This window comes from Rattus rattus, chromosome 3 (genome assembly GCF_011064425.1).
Source record: "Rattus rattus isolate New Zealand chromosome 3, Rrattus_CSIRO_v1, whole genome shotgun sequence".
In the NCBI taxonomy this organism is placed as follows: Eukaryota; Metazoa; Chordata; class Mammalia; order Rodentia; family Muridae; genus Rattus; species Rattus rattus.
The window spans coordinates 65,846,504-65,863,395 of record NC_046156.1 but is presented as its reverse complement, the minus strand read 5'-3'; the positions used below and the strand labels follow the sequence as shown (position 1 = coordinate 65,863,395).

At 43.6% G+C, this 16,892-nt stretch overlaps 1 protein-coding gene across 1 annotated transcript in view; it reads left to right on the top strand.

Moving 5' to 3' along the window:
• Arhgef11 (Rho guanine nucleotide exchange factor 11) overlaps positions 1-16,892 on the top strand; it is a 121,448-nt gene that overhangs the window by 81,737 nt on the left and 22,819 nt on the right. The window contains exons 11-19 of the mRNA XM_032898138.1: positions 767-812; positions 1,349-1,425; positions 2,086-2,223; positions 7,847-7,921; positions 8,139-8,240; positions 9,307-9,405; positions 11,205-11,247; positions 14,744-14,840; positions 14,953-15,075. Coding sequence (XP_032754029.1) covers positions 767-812; positions 1,349-1,425; positions 2,086-2,223; positions 7,847-7,921; positions 8,139-8,240; positions 9,307-9,405; positions 11,205-11,247; positions 14,744-14,840; positions 14,953-15,075 — 800 coding nt within the window. The remainder of the gene's footprint in view (positions 1-766; positions 813-1,348; positions 1,426-2,085; positions 2,224-7,846; positions 7,922-8,138; positions 8,241-9,306; positions 9,406-11,204; positions 11,248-14,743; positions 14,841-14,952; positions 15,076-16,892) is intronic.

The window sequence follows — 16,892 nt, the reverse complement described above, 5'->3', positions numbered from 1 at the left end:
AAGAGCCCTCTCTTTGATTTCTCATAGAGGAGGACACAGCAGAGTCAACCTGGTAGGGTGTCGCCAGAACTGAAGCATGCCCCTCACCATGCTCTGTGCATGTGTATGTGGCTGCTGCCACTCTGTGATGACACAAATTCTGAGACTGAGCTGAGATGGGGACATGTGGACTCTAGCCTGGTTTTGGTTTTGTTGCTGTTGTTTGTTTTTTTACTGAGCATGTGGCTTAGAACAGTCACTAAGCATCTGAGCTTCTTTCTGCCTCCCCATTTGTAACATGGGAATGGCCTCTCTTAACCGGAGTTGCTGAAAGATTGAATGCAGTTAAGAAAATGCTTTATGCACAGTAAAATGCTGTCAGTGTTCCTTCTGCAATGGCCAGGACACAGCTCCATGACAATACCAGTGCTCCCCATAGACACAGCTGTTTAACATCTGTCCTCGGTGCAGCCTTAGGACTTTTCTATTTCTTGATGGTTAGAATGCCCTTCCCTGTATCTAACCGAAATAGTGCAATAAATGCTTTGAAGTCTAGGGTGGTAGGTGAGGGAGATTTTTGTTAAGTTTTACAATAATAGTCAAGCTCCTTTCCCACCTTCTCAGGCTACACACTCTCAGAGAGCATCTCTTTAAGTGGGGCATTTCCCAGGCAATAAAACAGAGGTGGCCACTTGCTATAAAAGCAAACATGGCTGTGATTGGGAAAATCAATGGGAGTGGGAGAGGCTCTAAAAAATTTCTCATCCTTTGGTCTTTTCTCTTTTAGGACATACTTCCACCCTGTGGTGAGACCAGTCAGAGAACATGTGAGGGTAAGTCCTGTCACCCCCTGGTATATATGAGGCTACTTTATGGTAGTCTCTCCCAGTGAGGCAGACTCTAGAGTAACGAGAACAAAGATACCAGTACACAGGGCAGTTGGGTGTGTAAAAATAAGCAATAGTTAAGTCAGAAACAGAAGCTGCTGAGATGACAAGTCCAGACAGCAGCTTGTTGACAGCATGTGACACTTAGGAGTTCAACAAACTCTTATGAAGGGGTGGTGACCACCTAAGGGTCAGGAATACGCTGAAGAGAAAAGGTAACTTGAAGGTGTTACACAGACTTAGTTTAGGCAGTGACATGTTCTGTGCCCAGTTGCAGAAGTAGGCAAAAGCTGGATATGGGGATAGTAAAAGTCCAGTGTGTCAGGAGAAAATGGGGGTCTTGGTATGAAAGAGTTGCAGGGCAGCTGGCAAATGAAGGGACGATGGATGGCAACTTCCCATCCCTGCCTAGTGCCCACAAGAAAGTGTGTTCTTCAGGACCTGAGATCTTTTCTAAACTGTCTAACCTGGTTTCTTCTCAGGCCGCCTCTCTGTGGACTCCCAGGAGGCAGACAGTGGCTTGGATTCTGGGACAGAACGCTTTCCCTCCATCAGTGAGGTGAGTGCCAGCAGACACAAGGCCCTTTTACAACTATGCATTCAATGTTCCCTTTGGCACTGCAGGCCCTGGCCCATCGTCTGTGTACCTCCCCCACAATTCCAGCTCTAGGGATTCAGACACTGTGTCCTAGATCCAGGCAGCTTTGACATACATCCCCATGTCAGATCATCCTATCTGACTTGTGCTTTATCACAGTCAATCAGCTCTGCTGTGTAAAGTATGGAGTGAAAAAGGGGGGGCAGTGTTAGTGAAGCCCACCAAGACCCTTTCTGACTATTTCTAGCTATTGGTGACAAGATGATTGGTATCTATAAAAAGAAGCTCACCAAGAAAATGGTGGAATATAGTATGGGCCTCCGCAATCTATAGTTGGGGTACATAAGAGGTGATGCACTTGGCAATGACCATTGTGTGTGAACTGTGACTGAGACTTCCTAGACCATCAGTAAGTCTCACGACCTTCTTGAGGCCTGGTTCTTTATGTGAAAAGGAGGTTAAGAGATGATGTTCCCTCAGAGAACTGTTGAAAGGTTAACTGTGATAATATATAATCAAGGGTGTGGTGAGTGTTAGCACTGTTGTCCTTATAAAGCAAGCTGACCCCGGAGAGTTGTCTGGATGAGGGAGGTTCCTTCTCACAGAATTCTCTTCCCTTAGTCATTGATGAATCGGAACTCAGTATTGTCAGATCCTGGACTAGACAGCCCTCAAACCTCCCCTGTAATCCTGGCCAGGGTGGCCCAGCACCACAGGCGACAGGGCTCAGATGCAGCGTTGCTCCCGCTCAACCACCAGGTGAGAGACATGAACCACCCCAGTCTGCCTTTCTCCTTTCACAACTAGGATTTAGGCCAGGGTAATCATCAGTATGTAACCTTAAATAATCAGACTAACCCTGCTCTTAGAACACATGGTTTGTGATGGTCACCTAGAGAACAAATTGAGAAGGCCAAGCACAGAGTGAGGTAAGGAAGGTAAGGAGTCCAGTAGGTCAGCTTCTGTGTGAAGAATCAGTAGATGCCTCCCACAGATCACACAAGTTAAGGAAAAGCCGGTGATCTTTAAATGTCTAGGTATTCAGAATACTTATCTTCCCTAGCAAGGACATGAATAAGAGCAAGATACAATGATGCAGATATACGAAAATGTTGTGTATCAAATAAACAAGCCTTATTACTAGCCTCCTAATATAGAAAACAGAAGTTCAGCATGCTCAGAATCTTTCCTTGTCAAAGCTGCCTTCTAAGCCCATGCTTGGGTTTTGGGGTACTGCCCAAAGAGCGCAAAAGGTGATGTGAAAGCCCCACTCTCAGAGGTAGAACTAGGTCCAGGGAAGATTTCAGGAAGACAGATTTTGGCCCAAGACCAAGTCCTGCAAAGAACCTGGGCTGTGGGTGGGCTTATCTGGAGCAGTGCAGACAGAGGCTAACGAGACACTGGCTCACAACAACAGGAGTTTGTAAATTTTACCACTACACTGATTTTTACTTTCCAAATCCACATTTTAGTTTCATAAACTTAAATTCATTTTAAAAGATATTTGTCACTGCTGCAAATTTAAACCAGTATCACATACCGTGAATGTAAGGTAAGTGTGAATGAGGCAGCATGGGTGTTTGATTTTGTAAAGCCTTATCTAGAAAGACACGAACAGTGGAGAAAGAAAGCTGCTATTTATGTTAATAGGATGCCTCCTGCGTGAGCTATCTCTGGATGAATATGTGAGAAGCTAATGGTTATCACCTCCAAACTATGTGACTGTATCATGTACTATAAAAATTCAGGGCTAGAAAGATGGTTCAGCAGTCAAAAGCACTGACTGTTTATTGAATTAATTATTTTTGTGGTGGGTTATTATGATCTCTTTTACTCCCCCCACTTCTTGCCCAAAAGTTTCCAAGAAAATGACACAAGACATACAATTTATTAATGAGCTATAGGCGCTGTGCTAGGCAGGTTTTGAGCCATTCTAATCCTTCCACCTGTTACAACCCTCACAAATGCCAGTCACTTGCCAATCTGGTGTCTCTCAGGCTGATTCTGCTCTATCAACCTGTCCACTTTCTCTAATGGTTCATCCATCTAACAGCAGTCTCCTCTTCCCATTGGCTTTTCTCTCCTTCCCCTCGTGGTCTTTCTCAAGACCCCCTCACTCAGTTCTCAGTCCCACCTTCCTTTCCTTTCTGCCCAGTCAGAAGCATCAGCTGTTGACCAATCCAAGATTAATGGGGAGCATTCTTTGCAGTACATAGGTTAATATCCAAGTACAGGTTACAGTCTGGATAGGGGCAAGAACTCAGCTTCTAAATACACAGCTCATAAGACTAACTCCATCCACTGTCCTTCCAGAAGACCCAAGTTGGCTTCCTAGCATCTGCATGACAGCTCACAGTTGTCTTAGGGCTTCTACTGCTGTGATGAACACTATGACAAAAAGCAACCTGGAGAGGGAAGGGTTTATTTGGCTTATACTGCGATATCACAGTTCATTGTCCAAGGGAGTCAGGACAGAATTCAAGTAGGGCAGGTCCCTGAAGGCAGGAGCTGATGCAGAGGCAATGGAGAAGTTCTGGTTTCTGCCTTGCTCGCTTTCTTATACAACCCAGTGCCACCAGCCTCGGGATTGCACTGCCCTCAGCAGGTTGCCCCGCCCTCAGCAGTCACTAATTAAGAAAATGCCCTACAACTGGATCTTATGAAGGCATTTTTTCTCAATTAAGATTCCCTCCTTCCAAATGAGTCTAGCTTGCGTAAAGTTGACATACACACTAGCCAGGACAACAACCATCTGTAACTCCAGTTCCAGAGAATTCACCACTCTCTTCTGGCACCACAGGCACTGCATGCATTGGGGCATAAACATGGATGCAGGCAAAATACACATACACATACACATAAAGTAAAGTCTAAAGGAATTAATGAAAACATAAAATTTATCTATTTAAATTTATTATCTATGAGTAAATTTTATGTAGTATCATATTCTCAGCCTAACTATATTTCTCTGCTTGTAATTAAGTCTGAGGTGAAATCTCCCTTTGTAAAGGTACTAAGACTTTGTAAAGATAGACTAAGAGCAGACTGAAACTTTATTTGATTGATCAAAGGATTAAATGGAAACTGAAGTGACCTCTCTGACGACTTGACTCACTGCTATCTAATGTCATGTCTCAGCACCACATAAAATGATTCCAGCCTCACCAGTGTCTCTCCTGAAGTCATCTTAGTGACTTCCGCCAGTGGTAAATTTCTCACGGTAAGCCAGGTGGAGCACTATGAGTTTGAGGCCAGCCTGGTCTACATAGTGAGACCCTGACTCAAAAAAACAAACCAAAAACTCTCACACTGGAGGACATTGGTATAATGAGTCCAGGGGTGTTATTTTCAAACCGTAAGCCTTTTGGTGAAGCATTATAGCAGCAGCAAAGATTGGGAACAGTGTTTACTGTAATGAAGTAGAATCTAATAACATTTCATTAATTGTTTTCAGTAAAGAAATTTTATATTGGAAGCCAGGCCTGGTGGAGCACATCTTTAATCTCAGTACTTGGGAGGCAGAGGCAGGTGGGAGCTGTCTGAGGCCAGCCTGGTTTACACAGTTAGTTCTAGGAATGCCAGAACTATGTAGAGAGACCCTCTCTCCAAAAAACAAGGAACAAAAATAAGAAACCAAAAACCCAGTCAGTAAGTGGGCTAATGAAGAAACAGATCTCAAGATATATGGGTCACAATGATCAGTAAACATGAAAAGATACTTGACTTCACTAGCCGTAAGGGAAGTGTACCATCCTGAGACCCATCTTACCCCATTCAGAATGACAGTCAGTAAGAAAACACACAATAAGTTGGTGAGGATGCAGATTAAAGAAAATCCTTATATACTGCTGGTAATAATATAAACTAGTCCTAACTACTATTAAAATCAATGTGAAGATTTCTGAAAAACTAAAAATAGGTCTTTCAAATGACTATTGTGTAACACTATTCTAGGGCAACCTGAGCAAATACCTACTTACCCCAGATAGAGATCTGATGATGACATCACCAAAGTCCAAATCGGCGAACTTGAATTTTGATTGGAGTTACTTACAGGAGTATGGGTAGGAGTTGGTTACAGGAGCAGAAATACTCAGCTAGAGGCATCACCAAAAGCTAACCCTAGCATGGGTGACAGGTCATGACAGCTGGAAATCTAGAATGCACTGTGGAACGTAGTCAACTGTCAACAGGTTGGAGAGAGTCTCTTCCAGGGAGCTCACTTAGCCAGAAATTTCTCAGCAGTCCTTACTGTTTTTATGATTGGGGAGGGAGTGGCCTGGCGCATCCAGTCTCAGGGATTTCCTGAAGCTTCTGAGTTGTTTACTTCCTGAGTCGTAAGGAACTTCCAATAGCATAGAATGTTTGATTTTAGAGACAATTTCTGTATAGCAATGACCATCTATAGCACTCCTGGGCATTTACCCAAAGAGCTCCAGGTCAGGATCACAGATGTGCACATCCTTGTTTACAGCAGCACAGTTCACAGTAGCTGAGTCACGGAACCAGTCTTAGTATTCAGCCACAGAGGATAAAGAATATGTGGTGTGTATTCACAATGGAATTATTTAGCCAGAATAAAGAACCAGAAAATAACACCCCTGGACTCATTATACCAATGTCCTCCAGTGTGAGAGTTTTTGGTTTGTTTTTTTGAGTCAGGGTCTCACTATCCATTTGCATAAAAATGGATGTAACTAGAATAAAGCCAATTTCAGAGAGAAAAATAGTATGTGTTTTTACCCATTTACTATTGCTTGGCTTTCTATAGATATATAAAAACATGTACTATGTACATGAAATGACTGTCCCCAGGGACAAAAGGGACCAACGGGGGGGGGGGGGAATAAGGCACTAGAAAGGGAAAACGTATAGAAAGTATGCCCAGCATCCAATATATACCTATACAAAAACATTTTAAAAATAAATTTATTTCTAAAAAAAATTTCCCCAGGCAAGCTAAAATCTAGTCTTTTTAGTGTTTTTGCCAGAAATTCTATGGGATCTAGATAGTATGGGCTTCAAAGACTGGGTGCTGTAAGATTGAGGGCCTTGACGTGTATCTGAGAAGCACTTGCCAGCCTAACTGTGGCTTTGAATGTGTGAGCAGCTCAGGGCCTCCCTCTTTCACTTGCTGATACTTTCAGGATCTCTCAGTCATCCTGGGTTAGAGGTAAGTGTCCTGAGAAGCAGAAGATAAGAAGAAGCATTGGGATGCGCCTGTAGAGGCAGGGCGTGAGTAAAGTAGGTGGTTCCAGAAGTAAAGCTGGTTTTAGAGCCACTAAAAATGGGAGAAATGTGCTCATCAGAAATCCTTCAACAATCCCAGCACTCAGAGGCAGAGGCAGGTGGGTCTTGTGAGTTTGAGGCCAACCTGGTCTACATAGTGGGTTCCAGGACAGCAAGGGCTTCATAGTAAGACTATCTCAGGGAAAAAATAAAATAAAAAACCTTTGGTATCTCAGGGAACCTTTAGAAGAATCTGACCTATAAAGCATTTGAAAAGTTCATGTAGTGGTGCTGGATATGGCTCAGTGGGTAAAGGCACTGACTGCTCTTCCAGAGGTCCTGAGTTCAATACCCACAACCACATGGTGGCTCACAACCATCTGGAATGAGATCTGATGCCCTCTTCTGGTGTGTCTGAAGAGAGCAACAGTGTACTCACATACATGAAATAAATAAATCTTTAAAAAAATTAAATAAAGCTCAAAAAAGTTCATGTAGTATGAAGTCTTCTGGAAATTATTACTGGTATGTCAGTTAGGAGTAGTATCTTATTAAAATCCATGGAAAGAGAAAAGAAAAATAAAACAGGGTAGAGTCTGGGTTCTGATAGGGAATGGGAATCTACCATAGATTGTTAAGCAGACAAGGAAAACAATGCCCATGGGTGTTTGGGGAAGGTCAGTCCCATGCTGTCTCGTTGAAGAAGAGGCAGATGTGCTGCTCTGGTCTCTCTAGCAGTTACTAGTTCATACCCTTGCTACCCACACTAGCCAGCAGAATTGTGGTAGTCGTGTAGTTTTAGGAAGAAGAGTGGTGATTTGGTCTGTTTAGGAAAACACAGGTCTCCAACTCAGTAGTCCATAAGGTGCTATCAGCTTTTACTTTGTTAAAGGACACTCACTCCTCATCTTTTGCAAACAAAAAGAGAACTTTTTCCAATATCCCATCTTCCTGTGTCATGTGACTAAACTGCTCTGTGTCTTCTGGGTCCAACCAGAAGCAGTTGTCTTTCTGGGAGCAGAAATCATTACCTTAGGGTGCTAGTGAGACCCAAGTGGCCTTTTTAAAGTTAGGCTGCTAAACATGTTGTAGAAGAAGTTGAACCTATGTCTTCTGTAATCTTTCATCTCTGTATTTTAATTCTTTCCTTCAGGGTATAGATCAAAGCCCAAAGCCTCTGATTATTGGCCCAGAGGAAGATTATGACCCAGGTTATTTCAACAATGAGGTAACAGTTTTCTGGCTTACTCCTTTAATTTTCCTCCCTTGCTTTACCCACATTGCCCTTGACTGGAAGAAGTTTGATTGGCACCAGCTATGAAAGGACCCTATGGGGAAGGAGGCTTAGCTAACAGAGCCGGGAAGATAGAGAGCTTAGGAGTAAAGTTTGCTGTCTGTCTCCTGTCTCTGTGCCTCCTGGCCATTCTCAGTTTTCTGCCTTCCAGAGTGACATCATCTTCCAAGATCTTGAAAAACTGAAGTCACATCCAGCTTACTTGGTAGTTTTTCTACGTTACATCTTCTCTCAGGCAGACCCTGGCCCCCTGGTAAGTCAGAAATGTCAGTCTGCTTGAGCCCTGCTTGTACTCAACAGAGAATCTCTGACCACTATGTCTTATCTCTCTATGTATCAAGCTTTTAATGTCAGACCATAGACAAAGTCAAGCATCTCAAGGACAGAGACAGACCAGAGCCATACTTGCAGTCCAAGGGATAGCAAGAAGATCTAGGCCAGGAAAACTGTCATTCTCCATTAGTTAAGGAAGTCTTCAGAGTTTTTAAATGAAAGCAGATACAGACTGACAGGAATTGAGAGAATCATCCTTGCAGATTTACAGTGTTGCTATAAAAACTTTGAGGAGGGCAAAGCACTAAAGAATCTTCCATTTAAGGTGATACATGAAGGATTACCAGCTTCTGGAGGCAAAGGCAGATGGTCTCTGAGTTCAGGGCTACCTTATGAGACCCTGACTGCCCCAACGTGGTGCACAAAGCTACTATCTTACACGCCCTCTCACTCCTCCAAGCTGCATAGAAACACGGGATGATTGGGAAGGAGGGTCAGGGTTGTGTTTCTCAGAGTAAGCCCAAGGAATGAGTTCCTGGTTTTTTCTATCTGCGAATATCACAATTACAGGCCAGAAGGAACATTGATTTGCTCAAAGGAAACTTATTGAATACCTGTTTGTTTAGCCCCAAATGCTGATGTCCCAGAAGCATTCCTGAAAAGTCACACATCAACAAGAGAAACAAAATAAAAGCTCTTCAGGAATAACACATAAACATGTGAAGAAGCACCAAGAAATGTCGGGTGTGGAAGGAGACAGTAGAGGAGTGGCCAACCTGAAATGTGCTCATGGGAGGGACAGAGGTTGCTGTTGGGTTTTCAGCCTCCGTATTGTTGGCTTTTCAGAAGGAGAATTCTTCTGTGGGAGGTTGTCTTAATTTGGAGATATCTATCCACTTACTGGACTCTATCCCTAGATGGCAGTAGGAGCCACCACCTAGTAAATTTGACAGTCAGAATGTCTTTACACATTACCAAATGTCCCCATGGTAAAGCCATCCCTGGGGAAGATTCACTGCTCTAACCCAGCTTCTCTGTCATTGTAGCTTTTTTATTTGTGTTCAGAAGTTTATCAACAGACAAATCCCAAAGATTCCCGAAGTCTGGGGAAAGACATCTGGAACATTTTCCTAGAGAAAAATGCGGTAAGACCATCATGAGTTAGATTACAATTCCATAGTCTGTACCACGAGCAGAGGAAAACCAAACAAAAAATTAAAGCTAAATAGAGACAGGGTGGTTTTTTTTTTTTTAATATTTCAAAAATGTGTTCACTAGGACGGTCCCCGCTCATCTTGAATTTAGTGCTGCTTCCTCCTGGAGGAGCTTCCTCCTGTCAGCTTTGCTGTCCTTATGTGGACTGACAGACACTGGAGCAGCCAGCATCATGGGGATTTTATACCCATTAAGTAGGAATCCGGGCTCTGCACCAGATGCTGCTTCTCGTGTTTCTTCTGAAGAGGAATGGGGGATAGTCTTTGTGAGAGGCACGTTCTCATAGGTAGGTCGTCAGTTTTTAGGATTCTCAGATTCCGCTCCTGCCTCTCAAGGATTTGTCTCCCCTAGAGCTGTAGAGACAGGTCAGTGCCTGAGAGCACATGCTGTTCTTCCAGAGGACCCAGGTTCGATTCCCAGCATCCACATGATGGCTCACAACCATCTGCAACTCCAGCTCCAGGGTTTATGACAGGCACTCACATATTGCACAGATAACACACATAGGCAAAACACACAAAGTAAGAAAATATTTTTTCTAGTTTAAAAGTTTTATATCCTTTGTGTGTCTCTTTAGTTCCACATATAAAATACACACTACCTCTTTTCAGAATGTTTAGAAATAGAGCAATGGCTCTCAACCTGTGAATCGAGACCTCTTTAGGGGTCTAATTTTATAGGGGTTGCTTAAGACCATCAAAAAACACAGATATTTACATTATGATTCATAATAGTAGTGAGATTACAGGTATGAGGTAGCTACAAAATAATTTATGGTTGGTCACCACAACGTGAGGAACAGTATTAAAGGATCACAGCATTAGGACAGTTGTGAGCCACTGAGATGGATATTCTTTTTTTTTTTTTTTTTTTTATTAACTTGAGTATTTCTTATATACATTTCGAGTGTTATTCCCTTTCCGGTTTCGGGCAAACATCCCCCTCCCCCTCCCCTTCCTTATGGGTGTTCCCTCCCATCCCTCCCCCGAGATGGATATTCTAATTACTCCCCAAACCTTGTCTGCCTTTCCTTCCCTGGATGAAGAAACAGACCCAAGAATATCTGATAATCTGGATCAATGAGGCCAGGAGAGTGCGAGTTTCTGAGACTTAGCCAGGGATGCGTCAGGATCCTGCTGGCCAGAACATCTGCCTACAGATGACATTCCATATCATGACTTTACAATCTGATCAGCTAAACTAATTCCAAATGACTTTATTCTTCTCGCACTCGACTGCTAGGGCTAATGAAGTGGGGGAAATTAGGTTTTCCTCAGTGTTTTTCATTTACTGCCTTCAGTGGATCTTGAGTAAGGATATTGGAGCTGCCGTGTACTCTCTGCCATCACCCAGCCATGGCAAGAGATTTAAGGACACGTGCCAGAGATCCTGCAGGACTGGATGACATATATCCAGTTTCCACTGGTAGCAAAGGGACGAGCAGCGATTCACCCGATAACAAAGGTTATCTATCCTCTCGGGATGACTCGGAGGCAAGGGAGAGTCTAGCAGCTAATTTAACACTGGTTCTGTTTTGGAACATGCCATTCTATATTCCATGCATCAGAGTAAAAAAACTGTGGCCACCCTCAGAATGTAGTATCCACTTGCCTTGTAAACTCACATGCCATTTCCCAAAGTCCCTGGGCACCTCACACTCCAATCCTCTCACACTCCGATCCTCTCGGTGCACATGGCCTCACTTTTACCCCCACTTTCTGTGTTACAGCCTCTCAGAGTGAAGATCCCTGAGATGTTGCAGGCTGAAATTGGTAAGTTGCCCGTGAGTCAGGTTGCCTTTTCTAGTGCCCTCTTGTACTGAACTCTCAGGAAACACCTGAGGCAGAGCCAAAGTCCCTGACCCTGGCAGCTGTCATGTAATGGGAGCAGAGTCTATAGATGATTAGTCCAAAACACTTGAAACTTAGGAACGGTTCTGAATAGATACGACCTAAGAGCTCACTCTGCCTTGTCACAGGAAGATACTGGAGCAGTTAGGAAACCTGAGTTCATTTCTGCCAACCCTCCATGGGACCCCTGGGCATTTTGTAGGCTTACTTGAAGAAGAGGAAATTAGACTTAACCAAGGATTTCTAAGCAAGGACAGATTGCTGTGGGCAACTTGTAAAATTAGAGACCAAACCTTACTCCAACCCACCTACCAAGTCAACCAAGAATCTCTGGTCTCTTGACTCGAGAGGACTTTTCAGTTGGTTGGTTCTAGGGGGTTGGGTTTTTGTTTACTAAAGAGTCAGTGAGGACCAGGGAACAGGTGATGATGCTGTTCCTCCCAGTTCCAGAGTAAGCCCTGGGTTTGAATCCCAGTACCCATAAGCCAAGTGTAGTGACACACCTCTGTAATCCCAGCATTCAGGAAGTAAAGACAGATCAGAGTTCAGGATTGTCCTTAGCTACATAGCAAGCCAGTAGAGGATACACTCAAAAACAAAAAACAGACAAACAAACAAACAAAAACAACGTTAAGAAGCTGGGCATGGGTGTTTTATAAGCTAGAACTACATTTGAAAAGAAACAATGGCAAAGACACAGGGAGGACAAATTACATGTACACGCAAAGCAGCTTGCTCAAAACTACAGTGAGATACCATGCACGGTACTTCTACTGCATGCATTACTTACATAGTAAGTTCCGGGGCAACCAGAGCTACATAGTGATACCCTGTCTCAGAGAGAAAGAGGGAGGGAGGGAGAAAGGAAGTGAGAGAAAGAAAGGGAAGGAGGGAGAGGGAGGGAAGGAGAATGAAGTTGCTGTTTCCAAGGCCTTGGCCCACCCTGTGTGGTGCTAGATGACAGAACAGGAAATACACATCTTGGTTCCATGAAGGTTTCTGTTTAGTTTCTTTGTTTGTTTGTTTGTTTGTTTGTTTTGACAAGACAATAGTTATGGCTCTTTTATTAATTTTTTTAAAGGTTTATTTTATGTATACATTGTAGCTGTCTTCATGCACACCAGAAGAGGGTGTCCGATCCTATGACAGATGGTTGTGAGCCACCATGTAGTTGCTGGGAATTGAATTCAGGACCTCTGGGAAAGCAATGCTCTTAACCTCTGAGCCATCTCTCCAGCCCCAGCTCTTTTATTTATAAAAGTTTATTTATATTGAATTCAGGGTAGATTTCCCCCAGGTTATAATTAATTTGAAAACAGAGGCAGAAATATTTTAAGAACGATGTCTAATAATGCCTAAGATTTGGGTAAATCATTGTATTATATTTTTCTTTTTTTTAATTTTTTATATTTCCTTACTTACATTTCAAAGGTTATTCCCCTTCCCAGTTTCCTGTCCATAAGCCCCCATTCCCTCCTCTCCCCCTCCCCCATACGAGTATTCCCCCTATTCATCCCCCTTATTGTCCTCCCCCATATTCCCCTGCACTGGGGGTCCAACCTTGGCAAGACCAAGGGCTTTCCCTTCCACTGGTGCCCCAACAAGGCTATTCTCTGCTACATATGCAGTTGGAGCCCTGGGTCAGTCCATGTATAGTCTTTCGGTAGTGGTTTAGTCCCTGGAAGCTCTGGTTGGTTGGCATTGTTGTTTTTATGGGGTTGCAAGCTCCTTCAACTCTTTCAGTATTTCCTCTAATTCCCCCCAAGGGGATGCTATTCTCAGTTCGGTGGTTTGCTGCTAGCATTGACCTCTGTATTGGACATGCTCTGGATGTGTCTCTCAGGAGAAATCTAAATCCAGTCCCTTTCCGTGTGCATTTTTTAGCTTCATCAATCTAGTTTTGGTGGCTGTACATATATGGGCCACATGTGTGTCATGCTCTGAATGGCCATTCCTTGAGTCACTGCTCTAAACTTTGCTTCCATATCCCATCCTATGAATATTTTCCCCCTTTTAAGAAGGAGTGGGAGCATCTGCATTTTGGTCATCCTTCTTCTTGAGCTTCCTGTGGTCTGTAGATTACATCTTGGGTAATTTGAGCTTTTTGGCTAATATCCACTTATCGGTGAATGCATACCAAGTGTGTTTTTCTGTGATTGAGTAATCTCACTCAGGATGATATTTTCTAGTTCATTCCATTTGCTTATGAATTTCATGAAGTCATTGTTTTTGATAGCTGAGTAGTACTCCATTGTGTAGATGTACCACATTTTTTAAATCCATTCCTCTGTTGTAGGGCATCTGGGTTCTTTCCAGCTTCTGGCTATTATAAATAAGACTGCTATGAACATAGTGGAGCATGTGTCTTTGTTGTATGTTGGAGCATCTTTTGGGTATATGCCCAAGAGAGGGATAGCTGGGTCCTCAGGTAGTTCAATGTCCAATTTTCTGAGGAACCTCCAGACTGATTTCCAGAGTGGTTGTACCAGTTTGCAATTCCATAAACAGTGGAGGAGTGTTCCTCTTTCTCCACATCCTCGCCAGCATCTGCTGTAACCTGAGTTTTTTTGTTTTTCTGGGTTTTTTTTTTGTTTGTTTGTTTGTTTTTTGTTTTTTTTTTTTTTTTCCCGGAGCTGAGGACCAACCAGGGCCTTGTGCTTGCTAAACAGCGCTCTACCACTGAGCTAAATCCCCAACCCCTGAGTTTTTATCTTAGCCATTCTGACTGGTGTGAGGTGGAATCTCAGGGTTGTTTTTGATTTGCATTTCCTGATGACTAAGGATGTTGAACATTTCTTTAGGTGCTTTTTGGCCATTCGATAATCCTCAACTGAGAATGTTTTGTTTAGCTCTGTATCCCATTTTTTAATAGGGTGATCTGGCTCTCTGAAGTGGTGTCAAGGTAGTAGAAGGAATAAGTATACAAGAAGCCTGCATGTTGACATCAGCAGACATTTAAGCATATATCCAGTGAGAAAGGGCTTCAATATTTCCTCATGGAGCATTAGATATCTAGAGAATAATTATATCCTTTACTTTAATAGGAACAGAAGAATGATTCGGCCTTAGGCCTGACAACCTGAGTTCAGTTTATGGAACCCACAAGGTGGGGAGAGGAGAAGCAGCTCCACAGAGTTGTCCTTTGACTTCCACATGCACACCATGGCACATGCACACGTGAAGCATGTTTTTAATTAAACAAGAAAAAAACACATTGCCTGGAAGGCATGCAGGCCTCACCTGCTTCAGGCTAATAGGCCAAAAGCCAATTTTTCTACCAAGCTTCACAGGATGAAAAAACCACTTGAGGTGCTTAGCAGAAATTATCTTCTCCTCCCCCTCCCCCTTCCCTTCCCCCTCCTCTCCCTCCCCCTCCTCAACACCTTTTTATTCTGCCTTCCCTGGTCTCCCACTACAGACCTACGCCTGCGGAACAATGAGGACCCTCGCAGTGTGCTCTGTGAGGCTCAGGAGGCAGTCATGCTGGAAATCCAGGAGCAGATCAGCGACTACAGGTTTGAAGAGTCCCTTGTTCTCGCTGCACCTCTGGAGGTGCATCTGATTTCCTCTTTCTGGATGCAGACCTGCTCAGTATGTCACTTGTTCCTCATTGTTTCTCTGGTGTAGATCCAAGCGCACTCTGGGCCTGGGCAGCCTCTATGGTGAAAATGACCTGCTAGGCCTGGATGGGGACCCTCTTCGAGAACGCCAAATGGCTGAGAAGCAGCTGGCTGCCCTTGGAGATATCTTGTGAGTTTTCAATTTAACTCCTACCTCTGAACTTACCAGACAGGTTGGCAGACCTTTTAAGACTGTTTTCTGCCCTCTTCTACTTCATGCATCGTCTCACCTAAAGATAGGAGATCCTGTTGCATTTCTTATGCTGAGGGCCCCACTCTGAAGCCTAGAGCTGCTGACCATTTGCTTTCTGGTAGTTATGACTGTCCAAGAGTACTGTGAGCTTTCTGCTTCCCTTTCATGATCTTTCTCCTTCCCTGCCTCTTTATGAATGGCTGACACTCAGTGAGGCTGCACCCCTGCAGGGGATGGAGCATCTTGAGGAGATGTCAGAACTAACTTAAAGAAAGCAGCCATTTTTGCACAGGTACAACAGAAAACTGGAGCACCTTCCTGGGAGCTTCAGAGCAGCGACTCTTGCTGTGCTTCTCCAGCACTTCTGCTTCTTTTGTTTGTTTGTCTTTGACTTTATGTATATGAGTGTTTTTTCTGCCTGTAAGTCAGTGCTTTGTGTGCCTGCAATGCCCACAAAGGCCAAAAGAGGGCATGGAATCCCTCCCCCCAGCCCCACAGCTAGAATCAAACTCAGAAGAACAGCCAGTGGTCTTAACCCCATTCCCTCCCCAGTCCCTAAGTCCCATTTTCTAAAGCATATGTTGTCCATGATTTAAATCCCAGGGCAGGGTTGATGACTGAACTTCTAAGCCTAGACAGTTTTTCTTCCCAGTATTTCCTCTTACTGAGTAGTGACCTTATTAATCTGTTCTGCCTCTCTGGATCTCACAAACTAGATGACAGAAGTTAGCCTGGGTGTCTTTGGTAGTGTCAATATCATGAATCTTTCAGTTTAACAAACATAAAATATGTCTCCACTGTAGAAGGCATCTAGTGGACAAGTGGTTATATCCTTTGTGGGTATTTGCAGTGATGAGAAGAGACAGCAATAGACAGGAATTAAGTAGACTGGTAAAACAAGCACTGGAGGAGGGTAGACAGGATGGGGACGTTCAGAAGTGCCACAGTCAGTGGGTTGCAGATTTAAATAGGCCAGTCCAGGTGAGCTACCTGGAAAAAATAGTACTTAATCAGTTGAAGACATTGACTGAATTAAACGTGACATCTGGAAAAGACACTGCAGACAGAACAGCCAGGGCAGACAGAAGCCTAGAAGAATGTGCTCAGCATTTAAAGAACAGTAATGAGCAGGGAGCAGTGCAGAAGAGCGGAGTGCAGAGGAAGTGAGAGCCTGGTCATGGGAGAGACAATACAATATGAGGAGGAGTTTGCTCTTCACTTAGCAAGCAAGGAGCTGTTGGAGTTGCAAGAGATGGGACAGCCAAGAAGTTCACTTAGAAGGTTCCTCCATAGGAATCCCCACCAATGATGGTAAAACAATAGCCATGGAAGTTGTGAATAGAGGTCAGCTCCTAGTGGAGTTGAGCAATAGAATCCTGAAGAGAATTCTTAAAACTTGAGTGTCAAAGTCAAAGAAGAGATCACAAGAGTTCCTTATATAAGCCACTAAAAAGACTGTCAGTCACTCTAGGTGAAGTGGGTAACATGGGCAACACTTTTGGACATGTTAAGTTTAAGGTCTCTTTGGGATATTAAACTACAGATGTGAAGAGACAGCTACATGTATGAATCTGTCATTTGGTGACAGATCTGGACTAGGGGGGGCTTGGGTTACATCTCAGTAGTGAAGCAGTTGCCTAGCAAGCAGGAGGCCCTAGGTTCCATTTCACTAAAAAGTTAAAAATAGCTGAGCCTAGTGGAAGAGACCTACAGACTCAGCCACCTTGAGACTGAGGCAAAAGTCAAGATTTTCT